This window comes from Mesitornis unicolor, unplaced genomic scaffold (genome assembly GCF_000695765.1).
Source record: "Mesitornis unicolor isolate BGI_N332 unplaced genomic scaffold, ASM69576v1 scaffold38962, whole genome shotgun sequence".
In the NCBI taxonomy this organism is placed as follows: domain Eukaryota; kingdom Metazoa; phylum Chordata; class Aves; order Mesitornithiformes; family Mesitornithidae; genus Mesitornis; species Mesitornis unicolor.
Genome location: NW_010167811.1, coordinates 1 through 15,156, shown reverse-complemented (window position 1 = coordinate 15,156; position 15,156 = coordinate 1). Strand labels below are relative to the sequence as shown.

The window sequence follows — 15,156 nt, the reverse complement described above, 5'->3', positions numbered from 1 at the left end:
GCAGATTCTCTGTCCTTCTGGGTGGCTGAACCGGACTGCACCCTCTACAGCATCTGCAACACCTTAGAGCCAGCAGAATGTTTACAATATACTACTCTCATGTGGCCTATTTGAGAATTGTTACTTATTCCAGTTTCATAACCAAACACTTGCCCTTTTTCTGACATTTTAATACATTGTATTATATTGATTGCATGCCTACTTGTTTTTAGTAGAAAATTAAAGCTCCATTTTATTAAAAAATGAAGCTGACCTTTGATTTAAAATGAAAAGGAAGAATGAGAATCCCAGAATTCTGAGTGCAATATAATCACTTTTAACAAATTTATTTTTTGGAGTGATTGTTTACAATATATATCATGTGTGCAGATGATAAAGATTCTTCTAGAGATTAGAACAGCTTTTTAGCTGCTTTATTGTTACGAATATATTAAGAATATTTGTTAAATCAGCACAGAGTAAAATGTTTCCTTTTATATGAGGAAAATAAAATCAGTGTCATCCTTAAATGCCAAGGAAAAAAATGGTAATCTGTGTACAAGATTTTTATAATTATCTTTTTTTATCTATTGATTGTTTAAGCGATGCTCTCGGGTGATAATTCAATCTCAATGAGCGGATGTGTGAAATTTCAGAACTGTTTTGGTGGGTCTACTACAAGCAGAGACTGGATCTTTGTAATAATTCTACAAAAAGCATTTTTACTGCACTTTGTCTTTTCTAATTGTATTTTGCTGTTAGGTGGTCACAATCTAAATGGTTATTTGAAATGTTTTGAATAAGAATTGCTAATTTATATCATCTTCATTCCTAGTGATAGGAATGCTGCCCCAGCTAGAGAAAAGAGAGAACTCGTACTCCCTGTCATTTCTGTCTGTCAGAGGATTTGGCATTGTTACTCCCTTAACTCGTTCCAGCTGTGATTGCATAGGATCACTTCACTTGGAGGTAAATGTATGAGGTTTTAGAGAATTTGAGGGGCCTGTACCATTACTTTGGCTTAAGATTCTTGCGAAAAACTGCATTATCGTGACATAAAAGGAGCTGGATTGCCTGCTACAATACAAATAACTGATGTAATATGTGTAATATGGGGGGGGGGGTAGCTTTACTTGTCGAGTTATGGCTCTCGAGTTCATTCTGTTCTGCATTCCCTTCACCCAGGCAATAACCACATACACCTCTGGGAGGACTCTGACAAGCCAGTGACAGTCTCTTGTGGGTGGTAGATTGATGGTTTGGTTTTGTGTTGGGTTTTTTTTTCCCCTTGAATGAGATGTGACAAATCATATTCAAGGAGAGAACTTGTGCAGCAATTCTGCTGATTTGTTGAAGTCTCTCAGTTGAATGGGGCAGCAGAGGACAGAAATCAGCAGGGACAGAGAAACTATCCAGGGATGGGTTGTTCAACATAAAGCTTGTCTCTGAATGCTGAAATTATTATCTGTACTGTGCATGTCCAGATCCTACGGATATGGATACTTCGTGACATTCAATGTTGAAACAGAGAGAAGAGGAGACTCTGTTCCTGGTCTTTTCACTTGTGTTTTTTGTTTTCTGGGTATTTTATCAAATGGCTAGGCTTTCTCCTACTTGCTTGTTCTGTTCTGCCTTACTAGCAATGGGAACCCACCTTGACCATGTCTTTGCTTTATTGACTACTTCAGCTTCGTGTGCTTTTGGGAGCTTAGATTCTTGGATTCACGAGGTTATTGGGCTGATGTAAGTTTTCCTTCCAGCAGTTATTTTTGAAATGAATGATAGATCATATAAATTGCTGAGATGATGACCCTCCTCTCATTAAGTAAACCCTTTCTGGGACTCAGATCCAGTTAAGGGATGGCCCTCTTTTCCTGTACCACCACAAAAAAAAAAAGCTGCTTCATATTTTGAGAACCATTGAATTGTATTACACCGACCTGTGTCTCATTTCTTTGAACAGAGTAAACGTAACTGAAGAGAACTGCATGCTCAGGCAGTGAGAAGTTAGTAACAAAATTGACATGCCAGAGATTTGGTGTAAACTACATGGTTAAATTATGGTTTCAACCAACTAATACAGATTTTTTAAAAAATCAGCTTTTCCCAGTTACAACAACCCTCTGATACCACATTTCATGATGAAACCTATTTTAAATTAACTTTCAAATTCTTGAAGCAGCGGAGTGGCACACTGCCAATGCATAAAGCACTTTTCAGAGGCCCTGCAAAGTATGAAGTGCCACAAGAGTTCATCTGTAAAAACAAAATTAGCCACCCAAACTCATGTTCAGTATTTCTGTATACAGCCATTTTTTTAACCTTTTTTCACCACTTAGGGTGTTATACTACTCTGAGTATTCAAACTTCAGAAGATTTAATGTAGTAGCTTATAGTGTTTTTCTTCTGATCTGTAATCTGTATTAAAAACAGCAGGGCTTTGTTTGTTTTGTTTTGTTTATTTTGGGTCAAATTGTGAGTGATTCTTAGATTAATAAATGGTGTGTGTCAGGGCGTTGCTCCCACACGCCACCTACTCTTCTGTTAATATCTTCTGTGCTGCAGTCACAGCACAATGGAAACCCTCACACACCTTCTCCTTAGCATCACTCACCACTACACTTCTCCATAATATCCAACAAATGAGAGGGAGAAAATAGAATCTGGGTTATTTCTCTGTTTCCAGGTGGCCTGCTCTCCACAAACAAGAGCCCTTGCAGTTCTCCTTGTAGGGGAAGGAGGGGAGGGAGCAGAGAGGATTAAAAATATCTTGTGTCAGAAGCTCTAGCAACTCATTCCAGGATGAAGTGGTTTAGTTCGACCCAAAGTAGAAGTTGTAGTGTGATTTTTGCCTCCTTTGATAATGTGGTCTAAATGTCTATTGCTGAACACTGCACAGGTTGGCCATACCTTGTAAAACTGTAGCTAACACTGAAGTCTGGGATCTTAATATGTGACATAAAACAGTGATAACAACGTGGAAAAAATCTCTTGTTTTTGTCTTGTTTTTAATTTGAGGTAAGACATGGAAGATAAAATTCTTTCCAGGCTGAAGTTAATTCATGTTTAATGCTATCTTACTTGGCTACATGAAATGTTGGTTCAGGAACAGCTGAATCAATAATCACTCTAGCAAGAGCTGTCATTATATTTTGCTTCGCTTTAGTTCTCTCCAATGCAATTAAATAGCAAATGTGAAGGTGGGCAAACAGTATTTAAAATGGAGTATGTTTTGTTGCCATTTCATCTGTCACAGGTTTAGATATTCCAGCACGAACACTTGCAGGATTTTGCTGAGATTGTCAATAGTGGTTTTGTCAAGGTTTTCTTCTGTGTCCTCCATGGTATGCCATACTGCAGGAAAGGGGGATGGAATCAGATGTAGGACTGGAACCCCTATCAGGAGGAAATTGAAATTTGGAGAAGAAATGTTGGAGAAGTTCTGTTAAGCCAGTTGATACGCCACCATTTAGCAACAGTCGGGTAACTACTCAATAAACTTACTGGATAGAGGAGTGTATGTCAGTGCAGCTTCCTTTTACCTTCTCCTTTTCGAAGCCTGTGTCTGCAGCCCATCTATTTCATTGTGTGTTTCCTGAAATTGGTACCTTCCTTCCCTTTGAGTACTTTTCTCATTTTTTAAAGGCATCGGTAGCTAGTAGTTTTACTGTGATACTTGCTTTATTTTTTTCAGATCCTTTGCATTGTAGTTGTTGATACTGTGTTTGGGAGCTGCAGAAGGGCAGAGAAACTACTGCAGCTCCCCAGACTGAAAACTGATTACCATGTTCTTGTGACAGTGTTAAGACTGAGCACTTTCTGGAAGCATTTTTTAGTGCTTTCCAGGGGTAAAACAGAACCACTGTTATCCTCAGATAAAATAACTTCCACTTGAAAGGATCTGTATCCTTGCATATAATATTTTTTTTATATATATACATCAAGCCACCTATACATACTGCAACTTCTACATAAAAGAGGAGTTAAATCAGTTGTCTGCTTCCTGATCGCTTTTTTTGGGGAGTATTGTTTCTCTCCAGCCTCTTTCCTGTTTAACTGCAGATACCCTCTTCAGTGGACTGTGTTACATTCCTTATTGGTTAACTCTTCTCTAGTCATATGACTCTTGTAGCCCTTGCTGTACACCAGAAACCTTCAATCAGAAGAGTTCACTATATCTAGTACCCTTCTTTGGCCCACCTTAGTTTCAAAGATGCTCTGCTGAGTGCTTGAACCGAGAAAGACATCAGATCCACATCTTTAACTTGGACAAGCGCTTTAATCACTGACCTGTAGCTTGACAAAGTGGCAGCAGTATTACAACTGCTTTCGCTTTCTTTGATTGCATCCCAAAGGAAAAGAATGAACACAAAGTCAGAGGCTATGGTGTAGGTGTCTGCCAGGACAAATGCTTAGATAGGGAATCCCAGTTTCAGGTTTGTGCCTAATTCCTGGAAGGATTTCAGGCATACTGTGTCCTTTGCTATTTCTGCTGGCGCCTTTTTGTGCATGTTTCTGTGCAGCTTTCCCATCCCTCGAGCTGACAGCTCTGAAATCTCCATTCTTTTTAGGCAACAAGGATATCTAATTTGAGTATGTGAGGTTTTGCAAGAGTCAAATTTAAACAGGTAATAGTAAGCTTTACTGTAACTTTGACAACAGATCTTTTTAGATTTTTGAAGATAGGACCCTTGAGTGCTTCACTGCTCCTGGAAATAGTAATTAACAGGCTAGCATGGTGTGTAGTGGTGTCCCTCTGGATCAGAGTTGCTTGTCTTTGTAGGACACTGCTGCTGACAGAAATTTCCATTATCTCTGTGCCATTGGAGCTGCACTCGTGCAAAATTAAGATGGGTATGTTTTATTGCTGCTCTTGTTCGGGTATCTTTTTCAAAGCTGTGACTCTTGGCCTATGTAAAACTGGATTTGGAGGGCTCAAGTTGGGGCAAATAAGCTTGAAAAACAGGATCATATGCACTTGCTCATTTACTAAATTATGCATTCGTTACTGAACATATACTTTAAAATATGAGAGCATCTGGTACCTCTTAATAAAAATGGAATGTGGTCATCTTCAACCAAGCCTCGATGTAAAGTAGTCTGGAAATACTGCCTCTCAACAAGGTGATTCTTCAGCAGATTCATGTTGTGTAGCTCTTGCTCTGCAATTCACAGTGAAAGTGATTATTACAACTTTTGGACAATGTGAGGGATGTTAACACATTTGAAATTTTTTTCCTCTCACATGGAAGCTTTTTCCATCAAAGAGGAAAAAGGAGTTAGTGACTGTCTTTTGCATATGTTTAGTATTTAGAAGACCTCAAGACTGGTTCTGTTGCCATCATTACAGAAGTGAAGCAATTCCCAAGAGTCACAGAGTGACAATCAGTAATAGAATCTGTTTTGTGGCTTCCAAGTGTCTGGGGATCTTCCTCAGTTATTTTATTAATTAAATATTAAAATCTTCATAGAGGTTTAAGATGCACTAAATTTAACATTTACATTATTAAATATTCTAACTGTAAAAGAGAAAAGTAACCTTAAAATCTGATTTACAGGACTCGATACATTCAGAAACTACACTCTAAATTTTCAAATTCATCAAAACCCATGTCCCTCTCCTTACCAATTGCTTGAAGCCTCTGAAACCATCGAATAGTGTTCGGAAAATAATTGGGAAACACTGGGTTTGGTGCACCAATTAAATCCAGTAGTACAAGCAGATCCTACAGAAGAAAGAATCTTTAATACAGAATTCTTTGCGTTACTACAATGCCATCAACAGCAGTGATGAAACCTCTTGGCTCCTGTATAGGTCATGACTGGGTTTTTGATAGCTCTGGCCCAAGATCTGGCTTTTCTACTGTGATGCCTGAGAAGAACTCATTAGCAGAACCTGAGTTCAATCTGATGTGTTTTGCTGTCTTTCTGAGGAGGAAAAAAGGCCGGTTTTCTGTTCCTCAAGCTGACGCAGACTGCATCACTTTGCTTGCAGTTTGTGTTATATCCCTTTAAAAGAAAAAACTATGGTAGGTGGGGAGAAAGAAGAGGAAATTGCCTCTTCCCTGGAGAATAACAAAGTCTGTCAAGGGAAAGACATTTTATGAGTCACAAGATAGTGAGAGGAGAAAAGTGTCTCAGCAGTGAGGAGGGAAATGAGAAGGCAGCAGGGAGAAGAGAGCAGACAACCAAAATGTTAGTAGGAATCAAAAGGAAACAGACAGCTTGCTGTAGCTTAGCGCTGAGCTAGGGGACATTTGTTCATAGACGAACACTAGGTCTGTGCTCTTTCCTAATCACTTTGAATTCTGAATTCTCTCTCTTGAAGAAGGTGGGTAAACTAGTTTAGATTCTAATAAATCTGTGTATTTTGATTTTTCTGTGACTCCCCCTTCATACATGCATGGAGAAGTTCTAAGCAGATTCACCTGAAAAACTCTTGCCAACTCTGTTTTATCGTATCTCATAAAATTTGCATATGCTTGTTTTTTCCTTTAACTTTGGTTCATGGTTTCTAGGGAATTTGGGCAATTACTAATGAAACAATTGAAAATGCAATTTACACTATTCATTAGGGAGGTGAAAGCCACTTACTATGCCCTGCAGCTGATTTGTGGTTGTTGAACCAGCTGGATGTGGAGTAGATACCATTTTTTGAGCTAAGTGTTGAGATCCATAGAGGGAATCTGAAGGCGACCACCTGACAAAGGCTTCTTCACCATCAAAAAAAAAGAGCTGAAGTGAAAGGTCTGGTCTTGATGTTGAGCTGGTCTGTTGGAGGAAGTTAAAAGTAACATAGCTGATTCTGGCCAGAACATTAATTAAAGGACAAATACTGTAGTCGTATAAGCAGCATCAGTAGGGGTATGTTTTCAAGGTACTCTATGCAAACCTTCCTATGGCTGTTAAACACGCGTTATGGTGTAATAGTGGTAGTAATCAGTCATTATTATTTACCTAGCACCATGACACGTTCTCCAGTCTGGTAGCATTTTGATTCTGGTTAAAAATTTTGTTTCTGGCTTTAGCAGACATGAGCTGAGTCTCCATGTTGAGACAGGTCTGCAAAGCCAGGTGGCACAAACGTTATCTCAAATAATGAGGAGACACGTCAGCAACAACGTCTGATGGGAGTGCTAACATTATTACTTGACAGCGCCACAAAGGAGTAATGTCTTTGCTACAGTTGTGCACCAGTGGAGGTGAATTATGTATTTGTAAAGTTGATGGGTCTCTGAGGGACAGAGAGCAGTCAGTTGTGAGAAGAATGACCATTTCTTTTCCTTCGGGGACTCACAGCCACCAAGGCAACTTTACCCTTAAACCAAGGCACAGAGTGGAGGAGACACGCCCTTCCCTTTCAACGACCTAAAATATCACAGCAGTAAAAACTGAGAACGCCTATGATTAATGGATTTAAGGTCACGAAGGAGAAATCTGTGTGAATTTCTTCCCAATGTAGAAGGAGCCTTTTTTCTCTCTCTGTTTACTAATGGAAGCTTTGTTTTCACTGGCAGCATTTCCTAATAATCTACAACATGGCTAAACCCAGTTTGGTTCTGCTATGTGAACAGTTTGGGGAACTGTAGTGTTGGCAGTCACTATAAATATTTTAACCCCTCTATGAATTAACGTTACTTCAAGTGAAATTACATGATGTGGTTAAAAAGGTGGGGTCGCTGGCAACAGTCATGTCCTGTATGGGCTACAGCTCCCAACTGGCTGGAGCTGATCCAACATAAACAGTAGTGGAAAACTTCTATAAAATGTTGCTCACATAGGCCAGACGATATTGATTATGCTCACAGCGATATATGGATTTCTCTAATAGCAATGCTTTGCTGCCCTTTGTCCTTTGGACAGCACGGAGCTCTTTTGATAGCAGTCATTTTGCATTATGCTCTGGAGAAAACTGTATTAATGCCATTTGAATTTTAGAAAGTAGTATTTGTAATTATTATTACTGTTTAACAAATTCTTAGGTCTGAACAATGCAGAGAGGTGTCTTTGCCCTTTAATTTAAACTAACACATATAACTGAAGAAACATCAAGATAAAAATCACAACTTCATGTCAAAGTATAAATAGATTTGGCTGAAAACGTAATGAAGTCTGTCATGCTACTATGAGCAGAGCAAAAAGGTCATGGCTGATGTATTAAGCAGATGGATCCCAAAGTATATTTTGTTAACAGGCAGTACAAGCGGTAGCCGGTGCAAAGTAATTAGATTGCCTTTTTGTCAAATGCTGTCATCTTAGATGGTCAAAAAATCTAATAAAAAAATGAGGTATTGTGAAAAATTTCGCAAGTCTTTAAGTCAGTGTGGAGGTAGTTCATGAGTGACCATAAGGCAATGTCAGAAGGCACCAAATCAGTTTCTCAAAACAGCTGCTGACAAGTAATCTTAATACCTGAACTGAGTGTATTCCTGACAGTTTGTAAAGCATTTGAGAGACCTTTTCCTGTGAAAGCTGCGAAGAGTATTCTTCTGTAAATAAATAAATACTAAACCAGTAGATGGCACTCACGAATCTGTAATCCTACAAGCTTTTAGAGCTTGTAGGTTCAACAGATTTTTGTGCCTAGCAATGGCAGCACACTGAAGCAGATTTTCATAGCATAGGTAACACAGGCTGATAATATCATACTATTATTTTACTATTTTCTTGTACCCAGATGTCACTCATTTCCTAAATAAATTATTCAAATTGATAAAGGAAAACAAGAAGAAAAGCTTGGAATTGTTATGGGATGGAGGGCTGTAAGTGTAACTCTCCTGCACAGCATCCATCTCCCATAACAGAATACAACTGCGAGATTTTTAAAATGCAAGATTCAGAAATCATGAAAACTTCGTCAATGACCCTCAATGTTACTGGATACAATATGAACTTCTGAGTAGGGATCTATGCCTTTTAGAAAGTAGGATTATATCTTGCTGAGTCTGTGAAACATGTGTTATTCATGTATAAATTGTTATATTTACACAGTATATATTTATTAGATAATTTTTAGATAGCCACACTTTGGGTAAGAAGTTTTAATCTGATAATGTACTTTACAGTAGTAGGTTCCAATCTCTGTTCTGTTCTTGAAGTTAATGGGAGTTACTACAGGCACAGCAATCAGAGAATCAGGACACAGGCTTTGGGAGAGAACATGGAGGTGCCCTGAGGCCTATTGCTATTGCAAAAAGAGAGGAAAACGAAACAAGCGGACTACCTTGATTAACTGAAGCTTGTCATCCAGGGCACGTGCCAGCTCCAGTATCATAGCGCAAGGCACGGCTGAATCAGTGGCTCCTACAAACACCCTCTCCTGCCATTGCTGCCCAAAGAATTTGGAGTCGTAGTGGCAAGCAAGTACTAACTGGCGTTTTGCAGAGGGGTTGAGAGTGCTGATAATATTTGAAAAGGTTTGATATCCATATGGTGTGTATCTCTGAAATGTATCTTCTTCAATTTCCCAACCTGCCTGTAACCTTTGAAGACGGTGCTTGATATGCTGCAATGAAAAAAAAAATCAGATTAATATTACTTGTTCCAGAAAGATGTTGCAGACAAATGGTCATTAGCTAATTAATAGCTGCACTTAAGCTTATTTCTGTAAGTTCATTATATTTTTAAAAGATAAATTTTACAGAAAAAAAATTAGTATTACTATATAAAAGTAAGCAACTTTTTTGCTACCTTAGCCTTTGAGTGGCTTACTTGCTTTTCAGTTCTCCCTTTTGTCTCTTGTCTTTGGAGTCTGAGGGTGCTTTGAGTGATTGCCCATTAATATGGCACATTAAGATCTTGATCTCTCAAGTTTCCACACCAGTGTTTTTTCAGGTATAACCAGGATAGGTTTAATGTTTACCTCTTCAACTCTAAACTCATTTGTGCCCTTAAATTAGATGTCAGAACTGCTGCCGAGTACTTGGTGTGGCTCTTTGACAATTACCATGCACAGATGCCACAACAGTATAAAAAAAAAGCTGGGATTTTTGGGGGTTGGTTGGTTTGTTTGTTGTGGGGGTTTTTTAGCCTCTGTGAGAAATCTGCCTTGCAAGTGACATAAGTTGTTTACAAAGCTACAAGAGACAGTCTCCTGTAAATTAAAGAACTCAACATTTCAAAACAATGTTTTAAAAAGGAAATCCTGTAAGTGTAGCTCATGTAAATATAAAAATTAAGACAGTGAATCTATAAAAGAGAGAATTCATTTTAGGTATCTTCCTACCTAAAGAGAATACTTTTAACAGCCCCCGTTATACTTAGTACAGAGTTCTGGCTAACTCTTATTAGAAGGCTGTCTCTGTTGAGCAACTTATTTTTATGGGTCCCTAGGGTGCTTCTTCAAGGCAGATTTTTCTCTCTCTAAATAATGCCTCTAAGGGGAAAATACAAAATAGACTTTGAAGACTCGTCCTGCTCTTAGTGAAATCAGTGGGAATATTGCCATAAATTATAGCGCTTGAACAAACTTCCATTCTGTTTGTGGTCACCCTCTGAAGGCTTTTATGGCATTGTATGGTTTATACGCTATCTGTAGGCAGAGCAAAGGACGTCCATTATGGATTAAGGGAATATGTAAGCCTGGATGGAGTTCCCAGTGTGCAGTAGCCATGACTGGCTCTACCTTCTGATGCTTTTTCTGTGTCTTAACAAAGGAATGTCATCCATTTCAAACTCCATTGTGCTTTGACAACAAAGGACTCTTCTTTTTTTTCCCTTGGTGGGGAGTCTACTTCAGTACATTCTGTTACCTTGTAACAGGATGATCCTATTTTGAACAAGATTTGTGGTTTTCTAGCCTAGGTTCAGCTGGTTTTTTGTTTTTCTTACTTTTTCCCCTTTCATTTGGCTGCCTTCCAGAGTATCACTAAAGAAACCACAAAACTAAATCTATTGAGATGTGCGCGCGCACACACACAAAACATAAAAAAGCAGCATTTTTCCAGTCTACCAATTGCAGAGTGGCAAATAAACTTGTAGTTAGGGCTACCTTGGAGCTGTTGGGTCACTGCCTGCAGGGTAGATGAAGGCTGGTGAGACGTTCTGAACGTCTTCTGGTAAACTCAACATTAACAGACTGCTGTGCTTGGGCCAGTGGAGCTAGCGTGTGCTTGACCGGTGCTGGACTTCCTCATGCTGGCCATTTCATCTGCCTGCCCGTCTGGGCCCCTCTGATCCCTTTTTGCGTTGATACATTCATCTGAAGAAATTATACAGGAGGGTGTCACAGCACAGGACATCTCCAGAAAAAGGGCAGGGGAGTGTCATTTATTTCATCCCCAGGTCTGGTCCCAGGGGGTTTGACCCAGTGACCAAAAACCTGCTTATGGGTACCAAACCTGAGGCAAGCTTTTTAATTTAAAATAGAAATGAAAAAAAACCCCAGATATTATTTGTTGTGCTATGCAGCCCTGGGAAATAACATCAGCTAAAGTGCAAGCTCTGTCATGTGGGCTCTGTGAAGTCTAGACTTGAACAATGATAGAGTTCATCCTGCCGAATGAAAGGAATGTGTCTGAGCCTTTAGCAGTCACTAAAGGCGCTGCAGAATAGAAATAATAGATTTTCTAAGAGAGTTTCAGGAAACGTTGTCTTACCTGTCGTACAATATAATTTCCTGGTGATCCCGAGTATCTTTCTATCAGGATAGGGCGCAAATCATTCTCCCACATTTCAGAAACATCTGTGTTTGCTGCAACTTTTTGAATAGCATCAGAATGTAAAATTCTTGGTTGGTGAGAATACTGTAGAAGGGAGGAAAAGGAAGGATTGCTATAAATGTTACCAGACCTTTTAAACCATAGTTTTGTTCAGAATTATAGTAAATGTGATAGATTGTGCTACTTTGATTTACTGACAACAGAAAGTAATTTTTAAAAAAGCTTTTCTCTCAAAAATCATTGACATTTTTAAGTTTTGTGGCTTCTGAATCTTTGATTTCCATGCAAAATATACAAGTATTAAAAACATGGGAGAAATACTTACCTACCAGCTAGCTGTGAAACTCAAGCCATGACTGGGTTCTCTGTTTTCAAATACTGTAATTCTACATGCATACAGTCACGTCTGCAACCATGCCACCTTCAAATTAGGTTTCCATTGAGACAAACAACAGCAGCTTTGTTTTTAGTAGTAATATTATTTAGCTCAGTCCCTAAGCTGTGTCATTGTGGCCTGTGTCCACACTGGTGGTCCTGGTCATTTGGGGCCAGTTGGGTACACATCAGCTTTGTGACTCATGGGTTAACCTCAGAATTGGCAGCTCTTCTCCTGTGACAGCAGCTCATAGTGCTAGCTACCTCCCAAGTGGCTGCTTTTCTGTTGCCTAAGCACAGACCTTGAGAGCTATTTCAGGTGACCTAGAATACTTGAACATCCTTGTGGGGCTGGCAAATGCGTGTCTGACACACAAGAGCCTCGTGCTGTTCTGGAGCGGTAGCTGAATGTCAGGTGGAATCCCCAAGGACATCTCAAAAGTCTCTTTGGGTACCTGATTCAAACCTATCCAATCTATAGCAATTGTCTCCTCAGGAACTTCCTGAGCCACTCCAGTTTTGATAGAAAAAGGTCAAAGGAAAATTGCATTTCATCTGATACAAAGAACTTTTACAAGTTTGGAAATTATATTGTAAAAGATGCATGAAGTGTCTTTTAAAGGACTCTAAGTTTAATATGGTGGAATTTACACCAGTGTAGAAAAGGCGCAGACAAGAGAAAATGTCAGGGAGCCGTTCTGTTTAGGAGGAACTTGCTGTAAGAGAACAGCTGAAGCTACGCACTTCAGAAGAGTGTAGGAGGACAATGTAATTAAGAAAGCTCAGGAAATACGCCTTCAGTTGAAGAAGTGAAAGGCTCAATTGGAACGTGGAATCATCTTGCTGCTAACCGTAGAGCATGCCTGGTAGTTGGGGTCACTGAATCGCTTTGCAAAGAAACATTATTATTATTAAAATACAAATGTATGAAAACACCTCAGAAGAGAGGAATAAATTCCTGGTTCTAATAATGGAGGTATCTTCCAATTTGGGAAGTGAAAGGAATTACAAAAGTGGTTATGAAATAACAGAGAAGCAGAATGAGATCTGTAGGTGACTCATTCAGTACAGTGTTGGTCAAGTCCCCGTTTCCTCCGTGGCCACAGCAGGGAGGCAGAGCAATGTCTTTGTGACAGGGCTATCACTAAACCTTTTGTACAGAGCTGCATAGAACTGCAAAACTTCAACTTTTACAAGTAGCCCATGCTTACCTGAGAGTTTGGGTCTATTTCAGCTGGGTGCTAATGGAAGTTAGCATCTAAGAACTCTTTAGGTTTAGGACCTGATTCTGGAGAGGAGGAGGAGAAGGTTTGTACGCTGTAAGGCTTTCAACTTCTGGCTCATTCATCCCATTCGGGAGAATGAACAAAAGTTGTCAAGGGACAAGAATTTGAAGAGAAAGAGGAAGTGGTTCTTGGTGAGTGCCTGCACAGGCAGAGGAGTGCTGATGCTACGGTTTTGTGGTTAGACAACACTGCTTCCATCACTGGCCAGCTGGAAGGGAATGAGCATATCCGTGTGGCTCAAGGGAGCTGAAAAAAAAGGAGCACTGGGGCTACATGTCTGTATGTTGACTAAAGATTTAGATGTGTAAATGTGGCACTTGGGGATGTGGTTTAGTGGTGCAGTTGGCAGTGCTAGGTTAATGGTTGGACTTGATCATCTTAAAGGTCTTTTCAATCCAAGTGATTCTATGATTCAGCCTCACCTATTCTTATATATGTACATACATGCATATTATGCATATTATAGATGTATTATGTTACAGATATGTAGTCTATACATGAGCTATATATAGTAAGATACAATTAATAGAACTGAATAGCAGAGTTTCTCTTCTTTTAAAAAACCCAACCCAACACTTATTTGAATGGGAAATGAATAAAATCAAGGAGAAAGGGAATAACTAAGGGGAAGTGAATGGAAAGGTGTGAAGGAAGCTTCATTTTGCCAGTTTGTCCTGAACTCTGATCTGCTGGTGAAGAGAATGGTGCACTGGATTAGTGGAGTTCAGTCAGTTCTGGCTGAACTTTGAGTTCAGCTCTTGTACAAACACCTAGGGATGGGCCCTAGAGGTATGTTTTCCATTTGGAAATTTCTGAATCCTTTAAGTGAATTTAATTTGCAGTTGTATGCTCTCACATGTTCCCTGTGGTTTAGTTCTTCACAAAGAAACTATGTTAGTATTTCATAACCACTAAGAGTGGTTACACAGAGAAATCGGGGGTTTAATGCTTATTACTGTTTCATTAAATGTTATCTCAAGACTGTTTTTTTCACTAGTTCACGCAGCACTTTTAACTAAAACCAATATAGCACGGCTCTACTACATAGTAGAATACTATATACTTTCAAAATAATTTTGCAGTAGCTATCTACACCATCCCCACTTGTTTTTCCTAGCTAAACATGCATCACTGCTGGAAGAACTATTTGCTTCCTCAAACTAAGTCACTGTCCTCTGAATTACAGTAATCATGTTGAAAATTGGAGTATGACAGAACGTTATGTGGAACAGAATTTTGAATTTTCCTCCCTCTTGTCCTGTTTGGGTTTCCCCTTAAATTCACTAACTGCTCCTGACACAGCTTACCCCTCTCAGCTGCCCGTTCCCAGGCGGTGCGAGAGGCATCGCTAACGTGAAAGATGTGTGAAGGAGCCTTGTTCCTTGCAGCAGTCCTCCCGGGGTGAGCGGGAAGCCATGTTATCCATCCTTGTTATCCATCCTTCCCTGCGCTCCCCACAGCCGCGCCGGTGACCCGCAGCTGAAATTCCTGGGGCTGTGCGGGCGGGGACCATCTACCACCGCCCGGCTGCTGGTCCCCGCCCCCGGGAAGGTGCTGCAATCCCCCTGGAACCAAGTGGAGAGGCAAGAAGAGCCTAAAAAAGGCACACGCGACCACCCACCTTCTCCAGGGTCCAGTCTGCTCCGGGCTCCCTGCCGAGCACCAGGTGAGAGCAGGCGACGGCGCAAAGGCACAGGGCGCCGAGCAGGCGGGAAGCGGCCGCCGCCCCCTCGCCCCCTGCCATCCCTCACGGCTCTCCCCGCCGGCCCCTTCCCTCCGCCTTTCTGAGGCCCGGGGATGCAAAGGGGAGAGCCAGGGCCGCTGCCGGCGGCGGCGGAGGAGCAGGGAGGGATGGA

At 40.3% G+C, this 15,156-nt stretch overlaps 1 protein-coding gene across 1 annotated transcript; it reads right to left on the bottom strand.

The window, feature by feature from the left end:
- Positions 1-3,134: 3,134 nt before the first annotated feature.
- QPCT (glutaminyl-peptide cyclotransferase) lies at positions 3,135-14,929 on the bottom strand. Its single transcript, XM_010178826.1, has 7 exons — positions 14,922-14,929; positions 11,577-11,723; positions 9,203-9,484; positions 6,574-6,750; positions 5,606-5,705; positions 5,025-5,141; positions 3,135-3,375 (listed from the first exon to the last, which is right to left on the bottom strand). The coding sequence occupies exons 2-7, from the start codon at positions 11,649-11,651 to the stop codon at positions 3,230-3,232; spliced, it is 897 nt and encodes a 298-aa protein (XP_010177128.1). The 5' UTR covers positions 11,652-11,723; positions 14,922-14,929; the 3' UTR covers positions 3,135-3,229.
- Positions 14,930-15,156: the final 227 nt, after the last annotated feature.

Excerpts from the sequence above, each read along its gene's own strand:
- QPCT (XM_010178826.1), bottom strand. The coding sequence starts at position 11,651 with ATGTGGGAGAATGATTTGCGCCCTATCCTGATAGAAAGATACTCGGGA. Across the intron at positions 5,706-6,573 it reads CAAATCAGCTGCAGGGCATA|GATCTGCTTGTACTACTGGA; the intron begins GTAAGTGGCTTT and ends TTTCTTCTGTAG. Across the intron at positions 5,142-5,605 it reads TCAGAGGCTTCAAGCAATTG|AGCAAGAGCTACACAACATG; the intron begins GTAAGGAGAGGG and ends TGTGAATTGCAG.